This window comes from Balearica regulorum, chromosome 17, assembly GCF_011004875.1.
Source record: "Balearica regulorum gibbericeps isolate bBalReg1 chromosome 17, bBalReg1.pri, whole genome shotgun sequence".
Lineage (NCBI taxonomy): Eukaryota > Metazoa > Chordata > Aves > Gruiformes > Gruidae > Balearica > Balearica regulorum.
In genome coordinates, this window is record NC_046200.1 from 2,075,491 (window position 1) to 2,100,483 (window position 24,993).

General features: G+C 45.9%; 2 protein-coding genes across 4 annotated transcripts; one reads left to right on the top strand and one right to left on the bottom strand.

Moving 5' to 3' along the window:
* The first annotated feature begins 72 nt into the window (after positions 1 to 72).
* Positions 73 to 18,457, top strand: SART3 (spliceosome associated factor 3, U4/U6 recycling protein). Of its 2 annotated transcripts, none has more exons than XM_075770162.1 (19): positions 73 to 381; positions 1,259 to 1,385; positions 2,444 to 2,548; positions 3,985 to 4,169; positions 5,191 to 5,296; positions 7,134 to 7,258; positions 7,722 to 7,877; positions 9,022 to 9,160; positions 9,588 to 9,695; positions 10,083 to 10,160; positions 10,359 to 10,417; positions 11,573 to 11,682; positions 11,971 to 12,083; positions 12,515 to 12,591; positions 12,969 to 13,137; positions 13,916 to 14,364; positions 15,072 to 15,224; positions 16,591 to 16,778; positions 17,404 to 18,457. In XM_075770162.1, exons 1-19 carry the CDS (start codon positions 205 to 207, stop codon positions 17,582 to 17,584), a joined length of 2,805 nt encoding a protein of 934 aa, XP_075626277.1. In that variant the 5' UTR covers positions 73 to 204; the 3' UTR covers positions 17,585 to 18,457. The 2 variants fall into 2 exon arrangements, with proteins under 2 accessions (XP_075626277.1, XP_075626275.1); XM_075770160.1 differs by having other exon boundaries at positions 74 to 381; positions 13,913 to 14,364.
* An 855-nt stretch (positions 18,458 to 19,312) lies between these two features.
* Positions 19,313 to 23,907, bottom strand: FICD (FIC domain protein adenylyltransferase). Of its 2 annotated transcripts, none has more exons than XM_075770163.1 (3): positions 23,858 to 23,907; positions 22,905 to 23,246; positions 19,313 to 21,996 (listed from the first exon to the last, which is right to left on the bottom strand). In XM_075770163.1, exons 2-3 carry the CDS (start codon positions 23,194 to 23,196, stop codon positions 20,921 to 20,923), a joined length of 1,368 nt encoding a protein of 455 aa, XP_075626278.1. In that variant the 5' UTR covers positions 23,197 to 23,246; positions 23,858 to 23,907; the 3' UTR covers positions 19,313 to 20,920. The 2 variants fall into 2 exon arrangements, with proteins under 2 accessions (XP_075626278.1, XP_075626279.1); XM_075770164.1 differs by lacking the exon at positions 23,858 to 23,907 and adding an exon at positions 23,383 to 23,513.
* Between the last annotated feature and the right edge of the window lie 1,086 nt (positions 23,908 to 24,993).

Genomic DNA, 24,993 nt, shown 5'->3' on the forward strand with positions numbered 1-24,993 from the left:
CCGAGAAGACGAGGGGCCCAGCCCCGGCGGCGCTCACCGCAGCGCGGCCCCGGTGCGCGGCCGAGCTGGAGGTCGTGCGGGCGGCGGCTCGCCCCTCTTCTTGCAGCGCTTGCCCGGCGGCAGTGCGCGGCGGCGGGACAGGCGCCGCGGGGGCAGCCCCAGCAGACGGCGAAGCGCAGCTGGCTGCGAAGGGAGCTGCATAAGATGGCGGCGGCGGGAGCCGAGGCGGCTGCGGTGGCGGCGGAGGAGGAGAAGCGGCTGCCGGAGGGTGACCCCGAGTCGGGGGGAGACTCGGACGATGAAGGTGACTCGGACTCGTCTGGCGACGGTGAAGATGAGGAGAAGGAGAATGAGGCCGAGATCCAGCGGCTGGAAGAGCAGGTGGGGCCCGCCTGGGCCGGCGGCGGTGTGGGAAGGGGGCGGTGGGGCAGCTCCCGGCTGCTGGCCCTGGGGAAGCGACGTTGGAGGCCGGGCACTTCGTTGGTGGCCCGCCCCCGTTGCTATGTACCGGCCCCGGGGCTGTGGGGAAGGCTCGTCCCGGAGAACCGACGCCTTCCCTCCGGGAAACCTCGGAGTGGGACGAGACGCCGGCCTTCGGGGAGGGGGGGGGGGCGGGTGTCTTCCTTTTTGTGGCTGCCCGCTCGAGTGGCGGCGGGGCGGGGAAAAAAAATAAATCCCTGGCTGCTCGTGTAGTTTGATGCTGGGAACTGTCCAGGCGCGAATGTTTGGTGTCTGAAGTGGAAATAAGCGTTTTGGGGGGTTTTGAGAGGGAAATCGGAGAGGAGAGCCCTGGTGGGCAGTTTGTACTCATCGAACAAAACTTTGTTAGCTGTCTGGGGGGCGGGGGTTTATTGCCTTTGGAGAAATTAAACCACATTTGGTTCTGTTAAAGAAGGTTTTCTTTATTTTGCACTGTTGGGTCTGTTTCTGCAGCTGGTAGCTGCTGTATCGCTGGTGCTGGCGTTTGCACTGCTGAGCAGTGACCTTTAGAGCTAAGACCTGAGCTTAACTTTAAAGCTCTGTTAAACTTGGAAGTGTTTTTAATAAATGTCTGCTTGTGACCTGAAAGCACCTCGCAAACAATAGTGAAGTTTGGTGCAACGCTGTGCAGGCGGGTAGGTGTTATCTTGGCTCTGTGAACACATTGATGAGATCTGTATGCCCCAAAAGACAGTATGATGTTCTGCTAAATGTTTTCTGATTTCTTCATGTCTGCCGCTCAACAGTGCTTTAAAAAAATACCTATTATTTTTTAAAGCTTTCCATCAATGCTTTTGACTATAACTGTCACTTGGATCTGATAAAGCTGCTGCGCCAGGAGGGAGAGTTGGTAAAGCTCAGAAGAGCTCGTCAGAAGATGAGTGAACTCTTCCCACTTACCGAAGGTACAGAGCATCTTCTGCTCGTGTTGCAGCCAATACCACTAACCATCATCCATGTAAAATACCATTGGTTCAGCAGTGAAATAATGTGTTTGTGCCAGGCTTCAGCAACGTTGTTCCAGTCCAGAGAAACCCAAAAGAACAGATTTGGGACTTTTTAAACTCTGAATGCTGGTGGTGTGAGCAGCTGGCATTGAGCTTGGCCTCTGGCAGACGCAGAGTAGCGAGCCTGTTGTAGGAATTTGAGTTCCTGCTAATTGTAACTGTGCTGACCTGCCCTGTCCTCTGCTGGGGGCTGCTGCGGTGGAGTGGAACTGGTGTGGGAGGTGTTTGCGTGTGCCCAGCTATTCCAGTCTCTGGTCTGTCTGTCTATTAGCTGGGGGTGTTCTTGCTGCCAGGATTTGACCTGCTGTAGCCCAGGGACAGGCGTATGTTTGCTGTAGGGCTGGGATGGCAGCACTGAAACGACTCCAGGCACTTAGTGAATGTGAGTCGGAGCACTGACAAACTCCTGCCAAAAGCTAAATTTCACAGGCAAGCAGCAAAAAAATACGATGTTGGTGGAAGTGTAGTCCTTAAAGTGGGTAGTTCTCTTTTTATTCATAATGTAGAGGCAATGTAAATATTGCAGAGTCTGTTCTGCCAAAGTGCTTTTAGCCTTGGCAAGGGAAGGTTTCCTTCTATGCGTGCAGAAACTTGCAGCCTTTAAAGCCGTTCATTGTTTCTTGTGAAAGTGTGAGGAAAGGTGTACCTCTGGATGTCTCTGGGGTTGCTGGTGCGTACCGATCCTCTGCCCACGGTACTGACAAATTGCTGCTTGCAACTTCTGCTCTCTTCAAATAGAAGTGTGCTTATTTAGTACTAATTTGAAAAGGTCTCTACCAAACTTTTCTTTGAAATTAATTGTGAGTAGTTGTGGAGGCTAAAATTGCCCTCTTCTCCCCCTTGACCCTTTCCCCTTGACTGTTGTTAAAAACTCATAAATCAAATCCACTTGTTGAAATTTTTTTAACTTATTCTTTCTGAATATTGGTGATGTATTCTAAACTTCTTCCTTTCAGAAATTTGGCTGGACTGGTTGAAGGATGAGATAAAAATGGCTTCTGAAAACTCTGAGCGAGAGAAAGTTTATGAGCTGTTTGAGAGAGCTGTGAAAGACTACATCTGTAAGTTGTTAATATATGCTATAAAATGTATTGTGTTGCATTCAGATTATGGCTTTCTTTTTCTAGGGAAGTTTATTCTTTCTGTTATAATGCAGAAATTGGATCAAAAATATTAGTGTGAAGTGATCCTCAGTTTTTCCGAAGCATTGGAGTTAAAGGCTGTTCACAGGCAATGCTTTAAGGACTATTGCAGTCTTTAAGATCTTCTAAACTAATGTAAAAAGTTTTAAATGCGTATCTGGCACTTCTCTGATCTCTAAAAGCAGCGGGTATTGCGCTCACTTACAGAACGCTTTCTCTGTTACCCATTATGAGTTCTTTAGCTCTGTTTGAGGAAAGTGAATGTTTTTAAATGGCTCATCTCTGCTTTTTGTCTTCTGTACTGGTTAGCACTGCCTTTACTGCCATTTCCACTATGTGACAGCTCTTCTAGAACATAGTTACTGCCTGTGAGACAGCGTTCTTTTAAACCCTGTGAAGTAGTAACCCTAGCCATGCTGCAGTACCAGGCTCTGATCACCCTCGTTAAAAGTGAGGGAAGTACGTGGCGTCTTGCCTTTCTGTTTCTCAGGAACTGCCTGCAGCCGTAGCTTCAAACTTTTGGCTTAAAGCACTGAGTAACGCTGTGCTCTTTGGGTACGGTGATGAGGCGCTGAAAGCGTGAAGCCTGAGGAAGCGGAGAGGGCTTGGTAGCATTGAGGTGAATCCCTTGCAGAAGCCACACACAGAGTGTCCCATTACAGCATGGGCATAGCTAGCCTCAGGGAGCATTGGTGATCCTTCAAGAAGAAGGGATGGAGAACTGAGAGGGAGTATCCTCTGGATCTCCTGGATGGATTGCACTTGGGGTTTTGAAAGACTTCTTCTGGAGCCCGAGATGTGCCATCTAACATCCGTGGGTTGGACAGTCTCTGCTGGGGGTCCCTGAATCCTGAATTTGCTCAGATACTGCTACTGCTGGGAGAGGTGCTGGGCAGCTAATGCTCTTCTAGCAAACTCTCCTCTATAGTTATGCTGCTTAAGCAATTGCTGAACTGGCAGGTATGGGAGTCTGAAAGGAGAAGGAGGACCTACTTTAATCTGAGTTCGGTTGGAGTGTGGCTGCTTTGTGGTCCCAGCTCTGCACATGTGCTCAAGAAAACTCAAATTGCTGTTGGATGTTGATGCATCTCTGGTGTAGCTTGTGCACCAGAGGTGGCGTACAGGAATTGATCTGTGTTGGCAACGACCACAAGAGTGACTTCTTTCAGAAGACACTTGTAGCAGCTGCTACTGAACCGACAGCATAGAATAAAATATTTTAATTTTTCTTCACTACATTGGATGGTAAAGAAAATTGTCATGTGTTGGTCCATGTGTGGGTGTTTGGGAAGCAGAGATAGGCCTTTTTTATTTTTGAGGGGATTAGGTCATCTGTTTTTCATAACTTTGTTTAGGTCCTGAAATTTGGTTGGAATATGCCCAGTATTCAATTGGTGGCATTGGTCAGGAAGGAGGAATTGAGAAAGTTCGCTCAATATTTGAGAGAGCATTAACTGCAGTTGGCCTGCACGTGACAAAAGGAACAGCTTTATGGGAAGCGTACCGCGAGTTTGAGAATGCCATACTGGAAACGGCGCAGGTAAGGCCGGTCTCCCGGGCTTTTGTAAGAAACAAGTTGTGGTGTCATTTCTGAAGTCATCTTGTGCTGCCCCTTCACCGGTCTCCTCTGAGAAAAGAGGCTGTGATGTCACACAATTGTTTCTTTTCAGCTGTAGAAACTGACCCTTTGGTCTGGGAAAAACATTTTGTGTAGTTAGGTGGTACAATAATGGAATTGTGTTTAAATAAGATCATAAACTCTCATATCCAGAAGCAAAGTTTTGCTCTGCTGCTTTGGCTTGAACTGACAAGAATAGCTTTAAATTGACCAGCTTCATTATGAAACAATGTTCTTGCCAGTGAATATTTTTGCACCTAGTCAATCATGTTTGTATTTCTAGACTGTTTTCTACTTCAGCTTTTAACTCATTATTTCACCCTTTCTGTGACTTTCGGATGATAGTATATTATCCCTGGAACATACTGTTTGACATCTGCGAAAGATACCTTTACAAGATGGCCTTTACTGCATAAGATATGGAAGTTTAAAAGATGTCTCTGCCCAAGGAGGGGGTGGGGTGGTGATGGTGGAACTAGATGATCTTTAAATGTCCCTTCCAACCCAAACCGTTCTATGAAATACTCTAACAAAGGAGTAATGGGAGAACACCTTTTCATTCACAAACAGAAAGTAAGTTGGAAGTTTTAAATCATCTGCACACACCAGGGATTTATTGAAACACTATTTGGCAGCCCAGTGGGTTTGTGAAATGGCATGGTTACGTGCCGCTTACTTTTTATTTTTTTCAGGTTATCATTTCCCTATGCATGTGTCAGCTTTCAGTGAGGAAAGCTTTTCACATTTGGCCAGCTTCAGAGTCTAGCAACTTCCAAGTTTTACCTCTCACAGCAGTGACCCGAAATGCAAGTTGGCTGTGTCTGTCCTTCAAGGATCACACAGTCATTTGGAGCCCAGACCCCCAACCCATAAACAATACCCCATCGTGTTCATCAGCTCAGGCTTGAGGGAACTGATTAAATTTCAATCCTTTTGTTTGTAGCCAGCTCCTGGCAGCGTTCCATCGCCTGAGCAGCAGCAGATGCTCTGCAGCCAGCTCGAGAAGATCCACACGCTGTTCAGGCGCCAGCTGGGGATCCCGCTGTTAGGTAAGAGCCAGTGCACTTGGAGAGATGGCGTGGATAAGCTGCATTACGGCGATTCAGGCATTAGTCGTGATTATTCCTTGGGTAGAGCCACACAGACTGCAGCTGTGCTATTTGTGAATTCTTTGATCGATGATGTTGGCCTGTCTTTAGGGCCTCTCGAATGATGCAGAGATCCCTTTTGTTCAGAAGTATTCTTACTCATTGAAACTTGGTTTATCTGTTTCTTCAGTACATAATTTGAGGCTATTTAAAGTACAAGTAATGAGCAGAAAACATGACCATTAGGAACTAGGAATTCAGCTGTGATGATCACTACATAAGAACCTTGGTTGGTAGGGAATAGTAGATGCTGACAGCTGGAGTTCTGCCGTATCTGCTTCATTTGTTAAACTCCTTGAGTCCCTTTTCTTGTGACTTTGCTTACAGGAGAAAGTTGAGCACAGTTCTTTGACTTCTTCGTTGGCATATTGAAAGAATTTGGGTTGGTCTCTTTTCTTTAAAGTCTTTGGAAAATCTTGTCACTTTGGTTTTCTAAATCAAAATTGGTAGCTTTAATATAACTTGTCCTGAGTTTGTGTTTATAATGCGCTTGTGGTGGGTGGACCCTGGCTGGAGGCCATGTGCCCCCCAAAGCTGCTCTATCACTGCCTTCTTCAGCTGGGCAGGGGAGAGAAAATATAACGAAAAGCTTGTGGGTTGACACGAGGACAGGGAGAGATCACTCAGGAATTACCATCACAGGCAAAACAGACTCGACATGGGGAAAACTAAACTAGTTTATTACCAGTTAAATTGAAGTAGGATAATGACAACTAAAACCAAATCTTAAACCCCCTTCCCCCTACCCCTCCCTTCTTCCTGGGCTCAGCTTCACTCTCGATTTCTCTCCCTCGTCCCCCCCAGCAGCGCAAGGGGACAGGGAATGGGGGTTATGGGTGGTTCATCACACATGGTCTCTGCTGCTCCTTCCTCCTCAGGGGAGGACTGCTCACATTCTTTCCCTGCTCCAGCATGGGGTCCCTCCCACAGGAGACAGTCTTCCACAAACTTCTCCAATGTGAGTCTTTCCTATGGGCTGCAGTTCTTCATGAACCGCTCCCGCCTGGGTCCCTTCCACAGGATGCAGTCCTTCAGGAGCACACTGTTCCAGCATGGGTCCCCCACGGGGTCACAAGTCCTGCCTGCAAATCTGCTCTGGCGTGGGCTCCTCTCTCCATAGGGCCACAAGTCCTGCCAGGAGCCTGCTCCAGCATGGGCTTCCCACGGGGTCACAGCCTCCTTCAGGTGTGTCCTCTTGCTCCAGCGTGGAGTTCTCCACGGGTTGCAGGTGGATATCTGCTCCACCATGGATCTCCATGGGCTGCAGGAGGACAGTCTGCTTTGCTGTGGTCTTCTCCACAGGCTGCAGGGGAATCTCTGCTCTGGTGCCTGGAGCTCCTTCTCCCCTCCTTCTGCACTGACCTCAGTGTCTACAGAGTCATTCCTCTCATCTTCTCACTCCTCTCTGCTGTGTTATCCCAGAGGCGCTACCACGGTCGCCGATGGCCTCGGCCAGCGGCAGGTCCGCGTTGGAGCCGGCTGGCATTGGCTCTATGGGACTTGGGGGAAGCTTCTGGCAGCCTCGCACAGAAACCACCCCTGCAGCCCCCCCACTACCAAACCTTGCCACACAAACCCAGTACAGCACTGTGTAAGATGAAGTGTCTGAACCCTGTGGGCATGCGGTAGGGTGGCAGTTAAGGTACAGAAGTGTAAAGAAATACAAATGTGTTAAATACAGGTTGAATGTTGATTATTGAAATTTGATAATTTATTATGGAGTTTCATGTTTTATTAGATATGGAGGCTTCATATGCTGAATATGAGGAATGGTCAGAAGATCCGATACCAGAAACAATAATAAAGAATTACAAGAAAGCTCTGCAGCAACTGGAGAAGTGTAAACCGTATGAAGAGGCACTGGTAATTCTGTTACTTATACCTTGCAACTAAGAGTAAACTGCTTGAGGGTGATTTTTTTTTCTCTAAATTTTATTATTTTTCTAGTCACAGAGATAAAGCAGCTGTGTATTGGTAGGTGACTTTCTCAGCTGTGAGCAGTGGGAGACAAGAAGCCTCACAAGTGGGTATACTGGAAACAAATCTGTTGACTGTGTCAGGCCACCCTAAGGTGCACATGAGTACTCTGGCTGTTTTGTCCAGCATTGATGAGCACGCTGGGCTAAGAGGAATAAAAACTAGGAATCTGAATGGCTTCAGAACCAGCGTGGTATTTGGAGATACGGGAAAATCAAAAGTTGTTGATGCTTAGAGGTCAAGCTCTTGTGTGAAATTTTGCGCGAGACCTATGCTGAGTAACAGTTGAACTGTTTGAATCATGCTTTGTTCAGATTTCAATTTTTTTGTATCTCTGTTTGTTTTATAGCTGGGTGCTGAAACACCAAAGCTAGCAGAATATCAAGCTTACATTGATTTTGAAATGAAAGCAGGTGATCCAGCTCGCATTCAGTTGATCTATGAGAGGGCTTTGGCTGAGAACTGCCTTGTGCCGGATCTTTGGGCACGCTACAATCAGTATTTGGTAAGGAAAAAAAACAGATGTTTGTGGTTTGGTTTCTTCTTTTTTTTTTTTTTTTTTTTAATCTTAGTGGCTGATAAATGACTGACCAGTAAGTTCTACCTCAGTCCTGTCCCTTAATCTTTAAATTCTTTGGAAACTGATTTTCACCTCACCTTAGGTTTCTTCCTGTTTTCAGTGGTGTGTTTATTGATTGTGGGAGCATTTTCTCACTTTTTTCCTCCAGTTGTGTGAATTCTGCAGAGAAAAAAAACTGGGTGTTGGCATCGAGGCAGAGAGTTGACTAGGTGTAACCAGCTGTAGTGCAAGCCCTGCTGTTGTCCCTGGTACCTAGTCATACAGACACGTTGCTTCTGAGGACGTCTCTCCTTTTCTTCCAGCTTTGGTAGCAAAAGAGTTCAGTGCTATCAATGACTGAGGAGCCTGTCTGTCCTTCAGGAGACACAGATTAATTAATGACAGTGCTTGTTTGAGGGTTGCCAGTGCTCTCCTGAGTATTTTACAGTGAAGAACGAAGAACTAATTTATCAACAATCCGAAGCAGATGTTCAGTCTATATTTACATGTGGGCTAGTTAGTGCACTTTGAAAGTTGTAATGAACTTGAGAGGCAGGGTTTTCACGGGGACAGAAGGTCGGCCTATTAGGACATCAGTGCAACTCGCTACAGGAGGCTTGTCTAGGCTGAGTTGCTCTGTCATGTCTTACCTTACCAGCTTGAGACAGCAGGTTGCAGGTGGAACAACACCTGCCACCGTTGAATAGGCTGTGTGTGCACCCTCTTTCTTGTATCCTTTCCTCTCCTCTTCTAAACACACAGAGAGCAGTTGGGAATTTACTCAGTGCCTTTATTGTATTTATCTCCCTGGCAGAAAATACCTAGTTGGCTTGGTTAGAGGCAGACAGTTATTGCAGACTGAATGTGGCAGGGAGTTCTTGTTTGTGTTGCTCCTGAGCATATCCTTTCTGTTTTGAAGGCATTCGCTGGGTTTTTAGGACTACAGAACTTTAAATACCCATCTCTTCTTAGCTTTTCAAATATAAAATGGTAGTACCGTTTTAAGATGTTGGCTCTTTATAAGCTGGTATGTCTTGGATGGGCTCTCTGATTAATAGAAACTGAAAACTTTGTTATACGATTATTTCAGGACCGACAGCTGAAAGTGAAAGAGTTGGTCTTGTCCGCTCATGACCGCGCTGTTAGGAACTGTCCCTGGACGGTTGGGCTGTGGATTCGATACCTTTTGGCGATGGAGAGGCATAGAGTTGATCATGGCGTTATTTCTGGTAAAGAAAGACCATCTCAGCAAGCCTTCTTCACACCACAGAACTGGTCTCTGCACTCTGAATAACACGTGACAAACAGCGACCTGTAGAATTTGTTTTCATCCTGCTGCAACAGTCTTAAAGCTGAGGAAATGTTCCGTAGCATGCTTCTAGGGCAAAGCTGCTGTTGTTGAGCAGCCTTAGTTCTGAGCGAGCAATTTAGTTCAGCTTTGCGTGAATGTTACTGAATTAAACTGGCTTTTATGTTCACTTCCTAAACCAATTTAGCATATGTAGGATTTCTTCTGTTTTCCTTTCTTCCTGGAAATGTAAGGTGTATGTACTTCTTAGTGCTACACACTGTGTGTATGTATATACACTGCTAATTTTGTCAATATTTGAAAAGTAAACATGTTTGTGTGGGTGTGTTTTCCCTTGTTTCTTTCAGAAATGTTTGAAAAAGCTCTGAATGCAGGTTTTATTCAGGCAACAGACTACGTAGAAATCTGGCAGGCATATCTTGATTACCTGAGAAGAAGAGTGGATTTTACACAAGGTGTGTATGATATATGAGTGAATAGATATTTAAACTGTTTTTATGTACCCCACGGAAAGAGTGGTATTAACGTTTTTAAAAATTTAGCAGTTATTTCATCTCTCACAAAAATTACTTTTTGGCCAGTTAGTGTCTATAAAATATAAGAACTTAGTTCTTATAAAGAACTTATAAAGAAGCAACTTTTTGCTGACAGAATAGACTGTGCTGTTGCAAAATTGCCCTGCCTTAATGTTTTTTTTGGTTTTGTTTTTTTTATTATATGTTTAGTGAGTTGTACTGAAATAATAAACTTTGCCCCCCCCATCATTGTGGGTGTTAGGGAAGAGAGTTTAGTGGATGAAAATTAAATTATTACTTTAAGGCAGTTCTTTCTTTTTTCTAAAGACTCAAGTAAAGAACTGGAAGAGCTGCGGTCTGCGTTTGCACGTGCTGTGGAGTATTTGAAACAAGAAGTAGAAGAGCGTAAGTTAAATCATCCAATATATTGTTTTCTCTTGTTCAGAATAATTCTTATAAGACTAGTTCTCTACACAGTATTTAACATCTCTTCAAGTGTCTTGAACATTTTATAATAAACACTTCATCTACAATGTGGAACTTGTTTAATAAACACTTGATTTCCAAGAGCCATTCACTAACAGTACTTATTTTTATTCCCAGGATTCAGTGAAAGTGGAGATCCGTCCTGCACCATCATGCAGAACTGGGCAAGAGTTGAGGTGATGTTTCTCTCAGCTGTATTTAAATTGTGGGGCTAGAGGAAATTGATCGTTTTAACATTCCAACCACAGAATGTGATCCTCTTGTACTCTGGCATTTTTGTCTGGGTAGCTGTCATGGTTTAACCCCAGCTGGCAGCCAAGCCCTACGCAGCCGCTTGCTTATATCCCCCAGTGGGATGGGGGAGAGAATCGGAAGGGAAAAAGTGAGAAAACTTTTGGAATGAGATAAAGACAGTTTAATAAGTGAAGCAAAAGCCACGCACAAGCAAGGTTGTCAGGACTGTTAGCATGTTGACAGCGCTGTGACTGCAGTACAGTATGGAGATCTGTGAGTAGCTTGGTTAGCAGGCTAGCCACAGTGGCTTGGAACTGAGCACTAAGTCTGGAAACTGCCTTGAATCCTGCCTAATTTAGTGCTGCGTACACGAAGTAGTTTCAAACTAGTATAGGTATCGATCTGCTGGTGCGGTCATTGCCTGCAACTGGATGGTTTGTCTGCCTTTGCCACAGGCTCATACAATTCAGGAGAAGTCGGGTTACTTTTGTGCTATAATTTCTCTGGGCATAATGCATGGAGTGGCTTGCCAAAGTCTCAGATGTTGTAATCCTCCTGAACAATATGGACCTGAATCTGAATTAATTACTTTCTGTCCACTTAGTGGAGGGAGAAATTAGGTACATCCAGATGTGATTCAGCTTATGCTAAAGCAGTTCTAAGTAGTCAGCTGTCTGGTGTATTCCTGTACCTCTGCAGTTAGCTCAGGTGAATCCCACCTGGGTGTCTTGATCCGTTTCCCCTCTTCCCTGCTCCCTTTCCCAAGCACTTCTTTTAGACTGAGAACTGGTTTTGTGTTGAAGTGCTCTTAGGTACGTCCATCAGAAATGACAAAGGAAAAATTCAGAAGCATCTATCTAATTTTTTTATAATGACCAAAATGAAATGCATGTGGGAGCCAGAAACAGAGGTGGGCAGGGCAGTGTTGTTCACTGTAGGATTGTGTTAGGTGTTCACTTGGATCGCTCTAAGGAGCAGGTGTCTCTTCCTGGGTCTCTGTGCATCAGCTTGGTGGCTTCGTGTTTTGAGGGAGGCAGGGGGGTGACGGTGTTACAAATGATCCTAAATAATACCGAGTACTTTGGACACTGTTTCAGGCCCGCTTGTGTAACAACATGCAGAAAGCCAGAGAACTCTGGGACAACATTATGACTAAAGGAAATGCCAAATATGCTAACATGTGGCTGGAGTATTATAACCTAGAGAGGTAAGAGCTTGGCTGGTTGGAAGAGTTAATTAACTTTTTAGTTTCCTCATATGATGAGACAAGACTTAGGTGCTTAGCAAGGGTATACTTCATGCGGGTTTATAATACGCTTTTGAGGTTGTTACAGCAGCTCTGCAGTATATTTCAGAAGCGTTACAGGAACAAGGTGTAGTGCCACCTCACTGGGGAAAGAGGGGAAAACATTTGCATAGAACATAGCTAACTGTCCTGTCTTGTAATCCTGACGGGGAGGATTGGGTGCTTACTGCCAGGGTTTCCCTCCTGCAGAGCTCACGGCGATACTCAGCACTGCAGGAAGGCCTTGCACCGAGCTGTGCAGTGCACCAGTGACTACCCAGAGCACGTCTGCGAGGTGCTGCTCACCCTGGAGAGAATAGAAGGTAACTAGCTGCCTGTTGTCTCATTTTACCCACTCTAGTTAGTGTCCAATAATACAAAGTGAATTTTGATCTAGTGTTTTGTGTTCTGGTGAAGGCTTGTTTTCTTTTCACTACTGTGGTCTACACAAGCAGCTCTTTTGCTTTTTTTTTTTTTTCCTTCTTTTCTGGCCTGACTTGGAGCCTGCTGAAATTACTGGGGTTTTTCCATGCCTTTTTTTGTGTTGTATTAAAAATGAGAGATTTCTGTTCTGCTTGGCTTTTAGTTTATTTTTCTTTGAAGGCTACTTGTTATATTTAGAATTTTCACCTGTAGTGGTTAATATTAAGAGCAAGTTCCATGAACTCATTGACTCTTTATTTTTCCAGAATTGTTTTTTCAAATTGAGAAGCTAAATACAGGCTTTTTTTGCCCCCTTTTTTTTTTCCTTTAGGAACATTGGAAGACTGGGATGCAGCTGTTCAAAAAACAGAAAATAGATTAGCTCGAGTTAACGAACAAAGAGCAAAGGTCAGAACTTCCTGTGAACTACCTAAGCAGTATATAGGAAATACCTATATTGAGGTCATGCTTGTCTGAATGTCAGATTTCTAATGTTGGTTCCCATAGATAAGCCTGAATTGTCTTTAAGCCTCCAAACTATTAGTCTAAAACCTATGGTTAATGTATTTTGATGCTTTTTATCTGTCACCTTTTGATCCTTGGATGGATACAAGAGTAACGTGCACTCCAGGAAAGCTGTAGGAGCTTTAAACGATGATCTCATTAATGTTGTGTTTCATGGAGCTTAGGAGAAAACCCTCCAGCTTCAGCACTCTAGAAAATAGCATGTAAGAATGCTCTGCAATCTGCAGTCAGTAGAAAAAAATAATCTTCCATATTTGTAGGCTGCTGAGAAAGAAGCTGCTCTAGCAAAGCAAGAGGAGGAGAAAGCTGAACAACGAAAGCAGGCTCGGGCAGAAAAGAAAGCTTCCAAAAAGGCTAAAAAAACCAAGATTGGAGACAAGCGCAAAGCAGATGATGATGATGAGGGTGAATGGGGACAAGAAGAAGAAGGTAAAAGAAAAAAAAAAAAACAAAACACTAAACCAAACAAAACTAAAACTTCAGGCCTCTGGCAACAGGGTTGTCTGTTCCCTCCCTTCAGTTAGAGGCAGATGTGGAAGTGCCATCGCTGGTGTCTTCAGAGCTGCTGTCTGTTCAGGGTCTCTTTCTCCTAGGAGACCTTTGTAGTAGTGAAATGAAAGTGAGACTGTATGAGTTTTGATCAACAGAAGTATATGTTTATAAGAACTTCTACAGGGTTTTTTAGGTTTTTCTTATTTTAGAGAAATAGTGATTTTTTTTCTTTGTTTAAAAAAAGTCGTCATTTTCGTGACTCGTCATATGACACTGAGGCATGTGTCTAAATTGGGTTATTCAGTATTGTAGCGGTCCCTTGGAAGGTGGTAACAGAAGATTTAAGATGCTGCTGCCCCTGTGAGTTTTAGGAGCTTTTACATTTTTGTGTTTCTTATTTTAAAAAATGAAAAATCCGATTAGACAAAGAAAAATCAGAGAATCAGTAGTTGTACCTAACAGAAAAAGGAAAAAAAAAAAAATCCCTGTTGCTTTCATCTAAATATTTGCTGTCTTGGTCAAATAATCTGTTGTTACTCATTCTTAAAAACCTGAGGGAGATTTTTGTTTTGTGTCTTTAAGACCTGTCACTGTATTTGTGGTTTTACATGCCCTTTCCGAACTCCATAGTGGTAATGGAGGACAGCTTAATTTCAGCGGTGAATAAAATGGTATAACTTTTTCTAGTAAGGCTTTCAATTTCTTTAATCAGCAGAACAGCCCAGTAAGAGACACAAGGGAGATGATGATGGCGTACTTCTCGAGGAAGACATGGAGGTGGAAACCGGGCTGTTTGGCAGAAGTGAACCTGAGAAGCCGTATCGCCCAGCAAACCAAAAGGAAAAGGCATCTACCAGTCGAAAAGACATCCCTAAAGTTTTACATGACAGCAGTAAAGATAGTGTTACCGTCTTTGTCAGCAACCTTTCCTACAACATGGCAGATCCTGAAGCGAAACTGAGAGAGCTCTTTGAGAGCTGTGGGGAGGTAGCAGAAATCCGTCCAGTGTTCAGCAACAAGGGGACTTTCCGGGGCTACTGCTACGTAGAATTCAAGGAAGAAAAATCTGCTCTCCAAGCTCTTGGCTTGGATCGTAAAGTTGTGGAGGGAAGACCGATGTTTGTTTCTCCGTGTGTTGACAAGAACAAGAATCCAGACTTTAAGGTAAACTTTTATTCTTTCAAGTAATAGGTCCAAGAGTGGGACTGCATAGGAAAGCTAGCAGAATATGTTGCTTCCAGAGGGCTTGCACCTAACGAATTCATGTTGTGCTAGTTTGGAATGGTACCAGTAAAACTGTTTTCTGGGAGTTCTTGCATCTTATGTTACTGTGCATAAACCAAGATTGACACTAGCAGATTTCTGCAAATCTTGAGTAAGCTAATCTGAGCAGCTTGTTAACGGTGTGAGGCACCCAGATTCCTACCTCGGCATCTCAATCTGCAGAGTACTTTTTTGGCTGAGTCGTACAGCTGTGGGCATTTATTACACAACCCACTGGTTCTTGCTAATGGTTTGTACTTGATACCAGTTGTATAATCGGTGGCTTTCTGTGTTACAGAGTTGTTGTACAGAAAAACTTAATGGTTTAGATAGTGACAGCTGGGCAAGAAGACGTTATCAATGGCCCTTCTTGTTGTGAAGGAGACATAGGTGTTTAGAAGCATCTAGTTCTTAGAATTACTTGCAAATCCTTAGTGTGTGCCTGTATGATTATATGCGAATATCTTTTAAGATACTACTCATGACTCAAAGGTATTTTTGTATCACACAAATATGAAGTACTCTTATAAGCTTTTGGAGGTGTAATAGGTTGAAATCCTTGGAGTCTCTGACTGGTTTGGTATCTGACAGCCTTTTCCTTTCTTCAGGTGTTCAGGTATAGCACTACGCTGGAGAAACATAAATTGTTTATATCTGGTTTGCCATTTTCCTGCACTAAGGAAGAGCTGGAAGATGTGTGTAAAGCACATGGGAATGTGAAAGACATTCGGCTGGTCACCAACCGAGCTGGAAAACCCAAGGTAGGCATCCTTAATGCACTCTTCATTTTAAGAAATCCTTCAAAGAGAAGCTCGTCATGATTTTTGGATAAAAAAAGCAAGCTATGTATTTTAAAACTTGCCAGCCTGTCTTTGCATTAAAACTTGTAGAAATGCTTGGATTTATACAGCCTAGCGTGCTTTTGTGCCAATAAATAAGTAGGAGGGGAAGAGGAATGTTTCCAAAATGCTTCTTAAATTGTGCAAGAAGAATGTGTGTTATAAACGGGATAGAGGGAAAGATGTTTACAGCACTCTGAGTATAGTAAAAATTGGCATTAGTAAGTCTGTAAAGAGTATTTGTTTTTAAAGTAACTGAGTAGCTAGGGCTCCCCTGGTATAACCAGTTCCCCTCCTCCCTTTCTTCAGTTTCTTGAGGCTATTGTTCATAACACCTGCTGCCAGTGAGAAATGAGCCACCTCTTTCTGACAGGGCTCATTATTTCCATCCTGGAATAAATGACTCCTCCTTAAATAAGAGACTCTAAACTAGCTGCTGCTCTGCCAAAATTCTACCTGACACCTCGGCCATGTCTGCATGCTGGGCGCTTCTAATGGGTGCCATCCTGGTGGGGATGTTAATGTATTTTTAAAATGTATTTTCTAGCTCTTGGCTAGAATGTCTCAAGTACAGTTCCTGTTGCATGCATACCTTGTAACGAGCGTTCTCCATGTGTACCCCAAATCTTGCAAGCCATGTTCTCGTCTTAGTTTGAGCTGGGATTCTGTCTGAACCACAAATAAATGTACTTTGAATGTTATGTAAAATCTGATGTGTTTTCTGTGAAACTACGTAACCCAAAAATACAGCTAAAGGATTTGAATGTCATTTAAAAGAACGACAATAGAACTGGGAGGTGATGCATCCCAACTAGTGTACTCTGACAGAGCTGGCCGTAGCAGATGTCAGGGTGCACTTTTGTCCATTGCTGGAAATAAGACCCCGTTACGGAAGGTGCACCAGCAGCAGTTGGTTAGCAGCTGGCACTTCAGGAAGTCACCGCGGATTCATTTCCCGCAAAGAACGCTTTTTTTTTTTCATCACCAGTCCCTGTTCTTGGGGCAGCAGTGCTAGCCACTTAAGATACCATGCCTGTCTGTTTTGTTTTTTTCTTTTTTATACCCCTTCCACAAATTAGGGCATCGTGAATGAGAGTTGAGAAATGCAGGTTGTAGATTTGTGTAGAGAAGAAATTTTTTTTTACCTAAAGAATACTGAGACTCTTAGCCATGTTTAGATCTGCTTTCTGTATGGTTTTCTTATCAATTGGCCAAATTATTAGCGAAAGCTGTCATGCGGAGAAAGACACACTAAAGCTAATGTAGGTTACCCCTTTTTCTTATTTAGGGCCTGGCCTATGTGGAATATGAAAACGAAGCTCAGGCCTCGCAGGCTGTGCTGAAGATGGATGGCCTGACAGTTAAGGAACATGTCATCAAGGTGGCGATCAGTAACCCACCTCTCCGAAAGCTGCCAGACAAGCCCGAGGCAGGCAGAGCCTCACAGTTTGCAGTACCACGGCAGGTTTATGGAGCGTAAGTACTAGCCAGGGAGACTGCTTGGCAACGCTTAGAAAGAAAACACGGGGTTCCTTTATGTGCTGCAACAGAGGAATCTTATGTAGAATATAAGAGAATGTTTAAAAGGTGCCGAACCATAAAAAATTGGGTTGCTGGATTGATGAGGAAAAGCAGATTTGTGGTTTTTACCAATAGAAAGAGGGCTGTAGTGACTGTGAGTATCGGCTGTTGGACATCCCATTGGATCTGATATTACCCCCTGAGCTCTAATAACTTCCGTGTCGTCTCCTTCAGGAGAACCAGCTGTTGTTCACAGCAAGCATTAAGTTGCTCTTTCATCTTCAGAGTGCTCCTGCTGCTTAGCATCGTGTTGGTGTTGTGTTGTACGTGCCCTGTAGATAAACACGGAGCTTCAGTTTCTGAGGACTGTTGGGCATTTGTTTTCTGCCAGGACTTAGGTATACTGTTTCAAGGGGCACCCATGGAAAGCTTTGCACTACTTATTTCTGAAACAAATGACAGGAATAATATTTAAATGAACGTTCCTCATGGTGAACAAAGTCCTTCCTGTTTCCCCGAGTTAAAACAGTATGTTCGCAGTGCACTGGGGTATTTTTAAATGTCACTTTTTGTTCTCCAGGCGAGGAAAGGGAAGGACACAGCTTTCAATGATGCCTCGTGCGTTACAGCGCCAGAGTAATCCTGTGGCTAAGGCTGAGAATGGGATGGTCCAGAACTCACCAGCATCTTCATCCGAACCCCCGGAGGAACCTAAAAAGATGTCCAATGCTGATTTTGCCAAGATGCTACTGAAAAAGTGAGCAAAAAGTCTGCAATCAGCGGGTCTGGTAAAATGTGAAATGCCTTTATGGAAGCCATGTTGTGTCCTTATGCTAGCAAGGAGAGAACGCCCGTCACAATCATGTAAATACTGTTCTGGACTACTGCATTCATCGAGATCAGTGTAGGATGGTACAAATTCAGGGTTTTTTTCCTCTAAGAGCAAAGAGTTACACTATGTTCTGGTAAAATGGCGTTACATGATTCCTCATATTGAGGGTTAACGAGGGGGGAAATATTTCCTGTACAGGTTGGATGCCACATCAAGTTTTATGAATACTTTACAAATATTTCTCTTTCATTAATGAATGAGATGCAGCGTGAAAGCCTAGTGATAACCTTGTCAAGCTCCACTGGTCAGTTCAGATTGTGATTGCAGTCATTCTCTCTAACAAACCCATTTTACACCCAAACACACACACACACAGGGACAGTCATCTCCTTCCATTAAGAGTTAAATGGCAGATGCTAGTAACTTCACCACAATGGCCTATTTTAGTATTGGGAGAGTTTCTATACATATGTGTGTATATGTATATACACAAATATACATATATATGTATTCAGTTAATGTTCTGTTCAAGTTGACCTGTTTTTTATATTGTGTATTTGTAAAAGACATTGAAATTATTATTTTTAAGTGTCATGAGATAATACTTAAATCTGGTAATTTTTGTTTCCCATAAAAGCTGTACATGCTGTTGCTGAGGACCATTTTTTTATTTTTTGGTTGTTTTTGCTAGCTAGCTCATACGTCTTTTGCAGGTGGTTTCTGTATGGTTTTGTACAAATGTGAAGTGCAAGCTGATGTTTCTTGGTTTATTAAACTCAAGTGCTCAAAGGTTTTCTATAAATACTGTTGCTTTTGTTTAAAATGTGGGTGTTGGAATTGCACTTATCCTGTGGCAGCTGGGTAATACTGATGTACCTCACCTCTCGGGTGCACTGAGATACACAGTGGCACCTAAACACTTTTAGGTAGCTCGTCCCATCTAGTATGAGTACCCTGAAACTATATTTTGGTAATTACCTCAGACTTTAAAATAATCTGGTACGTGACCTCGCATAGAAATGTTACTGCTTGTCAGCTAAAACTGCTGTGAATTCTGGGGGTCTGCAGAGGCAGGGGTTGAACGTGAGGGGGAGACCCCAGTTCTGAATTCATTGGTACAACACAAGCACTGCTGCAAATAAACACCACTTTCAGTGCTTACATTCTGTGCTGATTTGACTTGGCTTTGAAATGATGAGTCTGCTTCGTAGCTTTGAACCACGGAACGCTGGCGGTTGCGGTGAGGCAGGAAGGGACCAGGTTGTGTCAGTGCTTGTTGGCAGTATGGCCAGATGCTTGGGCTAGCCATTCGGTGTTGGACTGATGGTAAATGGGACTCTATCTCAAAACCAGCTCAGAAACATTCTAGTAACGCTTCCACAGGAAGCTTCGCTTTGCGGGCTGGGAATGCCCAGGCTGGCCTCGCCCCGGTGGCAGGCAGGCATGTACGCACGCTGGTGATGAGCTGAGTTTCCTTTGGCTGCTGGGGTTGGACTTGGCGCTTCAGAGCCCTGCACGGCACCCCAGGCTGTGGTGCGGCAGTTGAGGGAGCCAGGATGTGTACCGTGTAACTTGCTGTTTCACGAACCAAGCCGTGACCACTTCTTAGTTCACTGCAGCAGAAAAGTGTTTTGAGAACAGCCTATTCCAAACAGACTTTAATATTAAAATAGTTTATTAATCTGTTACTAAAATAACATTTATATTTTTTCCCAGAGCTCTAAAGTGCAGATTTTATTTATACTCACCTTGCACTACAAAAATAAGCACGCTTTGTAAGGACAGAACGACCTTCTGCATTTATTGTTCGCTTTCCCCATCAGCAGTAATTGGTACATAAGCATGGAGTGGAGCTGTAGTATATAAATAACTCCCAGTCTTGTCCTGTTGTCTGCTTGTATACAATGTGTCCTAACTACCTTGCAGGTAAGAGAGAGTTAGAAGGGAAGAAACTTGATGCTGGCCTGGTGTTTGCGAAGGGTTGAAGCTTAAGAGCACTCTAAACTGGGTTTAACTGAAGGTTTCTGAACTTAAGAGGTGTTGGGATCAACAATGCTGTCACACCACTGGCAGGCAGGGGTGGAGGCAGCTATTGCTCTCTGTTAGGATGCAGGTGCTTTTACCTTAAAAGCAAAGATAAAGTATACTCTGAATTGCACAGCAGCTTCCAGCTACCACGCTAACTGCCACTGCAGCACAGAGAGGCCTTGTGATTCTTGACGCATTTATCACAGTACTAATGTGACCTCATAATTAATTGTGAGTAGTTCTCTTGTATAGAATGAAGAAATTTAAGGTTTTGGCAAACTTGCTATTATACACATTCTTACCAGATTGGCACAACTGATAAAGCTTGTCTTCAGGTTCTATATAGTAACCTTTTCTGCCCACAGCTTTGTAGAAGCAAGCTCTTTTCAAACCCTAAACTGAAATGTGTAAGGATGGGGGCAGCTTCCCAGGGATCCTGCCTGATAAGATGGGTCTGAGGCAAGGCCTTGGCACTAGGTCATCTGGTCTGAAGGGCAGCAAAAGCACCTTGCAGTTTGAAATAAGTCAGAGAGCATTTCTTCTCTTGTTCCAGTCACATCATCTGTAATCTTAAACCACATTCTTCCCACTTGTTGTACAAAACTCACCCTAGGAAGGGCAAGTGAAAGTAAATGTGCAAAGTGCTACTGAAAACAGAAATGGGAGGGCAGAGATGCCTTTGGACTGGAGTTCGGGCTTCTTCCTGATCAGTACTGCAAACCTGTATGACTGACAGGGAAGGTGCCGATTTAATGTAGCTGGAAGAGTGCTGTTACTGCTAGGGTTGTGTTTTGGGGTGTGTTTTGAACAGGGAAGAGCTAACACAAACACAACAACTTGGTTAAGGCTTTGTCTTGCCTAGCAGCTCCTTGACAAGGTAGGGCAATGCAGGTGACCGACTAGGTGAAGGGTTGTGACTGCAGCAGCTTCTCAAAGCTTAATTTTAAGGAGAAATTAAATTCTACTTCAGCTTGTTGAGCCCCTCTTGACGCCTCTCCCCACCTCCTTCCAGTAGCACAAGCAAGTTATAGTGCACACTCAACATCAACAGTTCACATTTCAGCTTGGCATAATGTATATAAATAAATTATATTAATTTAATCAAATGTAAGACACTTTAAATAAACGAAATGCTAAAGAGTGACGACACCTGTCAAGTTATTTCCCAGCAGGAATACTGAGTGGCTTGGGGTTCCGTTCTCCCACGTGTTCGTTGGCTCCTGAATGTCCACAACCCTCAAGTCTTGACGGGGATGGTTTGTTTGCACCCAGCAGTGCTGCCGTCTGCTTCAGGTAAGCCCACAGAGTATTCTGTGGTGGCAATGAGCAGCATGTCCAGAGTTGTCTCGGTACACTTGGCAATAAAGCGTATGAAAGGCCTCACGTCACCCTCGTTGGCCACTTCTAAGACGTGGTAATACTCGGCCCGTTGCTCCTTGCGGATCGTGATGGGCGGGTAGCCCGCCTGCATTAGTATGAGGTTCATTAGCAGGCGTGAGGTCCTTCCGTTGCCATCTACAAACGGATGGATGTAAACCAACTTGTAGTGGGCTAATGCAGCAAATTCCACAGGGTGCAAACTCATGGCATCTTCCGAATTAATCCACTGCACGAACTCCTGCATCTGTTTCTCGACGTCCTGGGGATGCGGCGGTATGTGATGTCCTACAAACACCTGAGTAGTCCTGAACCGCCCTGCCTCCACTGGGTCGGCGTAGCCCAGCACTCTCCGGTGTATCTCCAAGATGTCACTGATGGTTACGGAGCCTATCCGCGACACCAGCGTGGTGTTGACGTATTTCAAAGCTGCGTGCATGCCGATCACCTCGTTCTGCTCCACTAAGCTTTTTCCAGGAACAGCGTATCTGGTCTCAATGATGTGTCGTATTTCTGACAGCGTCAGAGTGTTTCCCTCAATAGCCACCGTGTGGTAGATGTGGTGATAATAGGACTCCTCCATCACCCGGCGCAGGGCAGAATTGCCTTTGGGGATCGCCATCACTTTTTTAACCTTGCTGTCGATAATGCTAAAATACCTCTGATCTATTTCTTCAACTAAAGGTAGCGTCCGGTCCCGATTGATCAAAGCCTTCTCGTTGCAGGGAGAAATGGTGAGTGCTTTGGAGTACAAATAGTCAGCTTGAAGAATGTCTTTTTCCTCTTCAGAAAAAATACCAAATTCATTCAGGGCATCCACGTAATCAGGGTCCATTTTGAGGGCATACACGAACAGTTTGTGGGCTTTCTCCCGCTTTCCTTGGCGCTTCATTTCGAGGGCTTGATTCAGAGCCGCTTTCGCTTCTGACTTCACTTCTGCAATGCAACAATAACAGTTAGATAACAGGGGAGTGAATTTTACTGAAAACTGCTGGAGACCATCACTGTTCACAGACACAAAAATTAAATAAAGCTGGTCTATAAGAACCATAATGGAGAACTTGTGCTGGGCTACAACTGCAGAGGCTTGTGCCGTGTTTACAGAGCTGTTCCTGGCAGGAAGTGGGGTGAGGCAGGACCTGTGAGCAGCATGGCTCAGGCTGGCCACAGGTGTGTAGCCATCCCGGCAAAACCCGCTTTGGCCACCAGGCTGCTGTGTGTGGGAGGACACAGCGTCTTCAATATGTTCTCCTGGCAACAATGCCAGTTCTCTTGCTAGAAGCACAGCCCACAGCTGCTAACAGTGCTTCTATCTGGTCTTTCACTGAACTGTCAAACATCTTCCCAGCAATAATAGCTTTAATGTGAACGAAGGTACAGTGCTGGAATTGTAATGATCCCTTTGAATGTTTTCCAAATTAATGTCCTGGCCAACAAAGGCAATGGCCGCAGCCTGTTGTTGCCAGGAAAGGCTGTTCTATGACAGCTGGGATTTCAGGATTAACGCTGTTTATCCCAGGTTACTGTGTATTAAACCACCACTCTGCATTCCAGTTACCTTAACAGAACTTATTAGTACCGAAAGCAGGAGGAAAAACTTCTGAGAGACAAAGCGGCCCTGAGAGAAGGCCAGTGCATCGCCCTTCTGCCCTGCCGGGCGATGGAATGCAGTCAGGCTGCTGGTGATGCCATGTCTGACCTCTGGGTCACTTACAGCTGACATTAATTTGCAGTTGGGCAGTGAGAGTTCGTTAACATTATGGGGTACAGGAGCTCATCAGGCAGTGGGGGCAGACCTCCAGCTACAGGTGGTTCTCATACAGCAGCTCTGGGGTCACTCTTACCTGGGGAGGCTTTGCCTTTCAGCACCAGCAGCTCCAGCCCATTGGAGGTCACGCTCAGTCCGGTTGTTTGTCCGGTGTAGGTGGTGACGCCTGAGGAGCCTGCGCCCAGTTTACTTTTCAGGAAGGAGAGTCCTTTGAGCAGCGCGTGGCACTGGTCTTCCACAGCAGCCAGCGGGAGCAGCAGCATCACGAGTGAGCCCAGGAGGAGCAGGAGCACGCCCGCCCACCTGATGCGGACCCACAGGGTTATCCATTTCAACTCGGGCTCTGTCGCCATAGACACGAGATTCATCCCGCTTCCAGCGCAGACACGAGGAACATCTCCTTTCCCGCTGCTCCCACCTGGGAACAGACAGGGCTGTAGCCAGAGCTCTGTGTCACGGGGCAGGCGTGGTGCTGGAGACGTGGCACCTGAGCGCGCTCCGGCAGACGCGCTCGGGGTTTGTCACAGCTTTTAGGGGTTCTCCCAAGCACCCACCTTGTCCTGCCACCTCCAAGTGCGCCAGGACAGAGCACGTGCAGTACGGAGCGTAACGCAAATCCTTACGGGACCCGCCATACGTTAACGTGACAGCGGCAGCACCACGAGATGTCGATGCACCGGGCTCTGCCAGCCGGCTCTGCGGGGCTGAAGGAGCTCCGTCCCGCACAGGTACGGCACAGCTGCCCCTCTCCTCCCAGCCCTGCGATCCCCCCCCCCCGCAGCCAGCGGCTCCTGCGCGTCCTCCCGGCCTGGAACCCCCTCCCCAGGCCCCCGTGTTCCACACCGCCCCCCCCCCGCCAGCACCGTTCCCTCCGCGGATCTCCTTCCCCCAGCCTGCTCCCCCCTCACTCCCAGCGCCTCCCGGTCCCGCCTCAGTCTCCCCTCAGGCCGGCACGCTCCTCGGTCCGGGTGCCCGCAGCCCCCCCCCCCCCCACGGCCCGGGGTCCCCCCGCCCGGGTCCCCCCATCACCTTTGCCGCCTCCCGGAGCCGCCGGCTGCCGGCCACAGTAGCCCCGCCCTCTGGGGGTCCCACCCTTCGCGCTCTGCTATTGGCTGAACCTCCCCGCTTCTCCTTTCCTATTGGCTTTCACAGCGGATCCTTCTTTCGTGTTCCGCCCCCCTTTCCTGCCCTCGACTTCCTGTGGCGTCTTCCGGGTAGCACCACGCCCCCGGTACCGGAGAGGCTCGTGGAGGGTAAGAACTGGTAAGCGCAAACGCCAATCACAGGACGATCAGCCAATAAGAAGGGCAGGTGGAGGAGGGGGCGGACTCCTAGCCAGTTGCTATGCGACGGCGGCGGCCTGGGGAGAAGCGGGCGGTTGTCCGTCTCCTCAGGCCCTGCTGGCCGCGGCCGCCGTCGCTCTCTTCAGGCTCGGGGCTGGGCTCCGGGGAGGGTGCAGGGCCAGGCTGGGGGATGGCAGCCGCCTGGCTGGCGCGGCCCTCTGTGGAGAGGCGGGGGATGGCCGGGAGCTTCCACCAGCGGGGTGGTGTGGGGAGTCCAGCAAACCGTCCTCAGCGCTCGCAGCTCGTTTGTTTGTGTGGTACAAAACCTGTTTTGTCTGATAGAAGGGTTCTGGTTGCCTATCCCTGGCCTTTCTGGAAAAACACTTTTTTTTTTGTTTTGTTTTTTTGCCTTAAAGCAGCAGAGCATGTCAGTAAGCAACATGGTGCTCTGCCATGGTGCTGTGCCTCTCCCTTCCCTCCGCCAGAGACCGGGAATGGGGAGAGATTGGACAAAAGCTAAAGGAAAAGACAACGGTGTAGGGAATTGCAGGTAACTCGCTCAGATTTCGGTATCTTGTAAGACGATAGATGGTTTTCTACCAGATACACAACAAATCATCACTAGCAGGGAAAAATAACCTGGTCTGTCAGAAATAAATTGTGGCAATTTAAGCTATTTTTCTCCTTTGTGGCTGACAATAGGAGAAAGCGGGTTGGGTAAATACAGCTCTTGCGTTGTGAGGGTTCGGTGCCCAGAGGAATGCTGCAGAAGATGGGCTTGGATTGCTCCTCTGCAGACGGTGCACGCTGCGCTTCGGTGCAGCTCAGGGTTTAAGGGCTGCCATGGCTCCTCTCGCTGTGGGATGTTGCAGGGGGAGGTTT

Bases quoted from the DNA above. Each gene is read 5' to 3' on its own strand.
- FICD (XM_075770163.1), bottom strand. From the start codon at position 23,196: ATGAATCTCGTGTCTATGGCGACAGAGCCCGAGTTGAAATGGATAACC. The intron at 21,997-22,904 runs GTAAGAGTGACC...GTTGCATTGCAG, and splicing joins GAAAGGCAAAGCCTCCCCAG to AAGTGAAGTCAGAAGCGAAA.
- SART3 (XM_075770160.1), top strand. From the start codon at position 205: ATGGCGGCGGCGGGAGCCGAGGCGGCTGCGGTGGCGGCGGAGGAGGAG. The intron at 10,161-10,358 runs GTAAGTTAAATC...TTTTATTCCCAG, and splicing joins GAAACAAGAAGTAGAAGAGC to GATTCAGTGAAAGTGGAGAT. The intron at 12,084-12,514 runs GTAACTAGCTGC...TTTTTCCTTTAG, and splicing joins CACCCTGGAGAGAATAGAAG to GAACATTGGAAGACTGGGAT.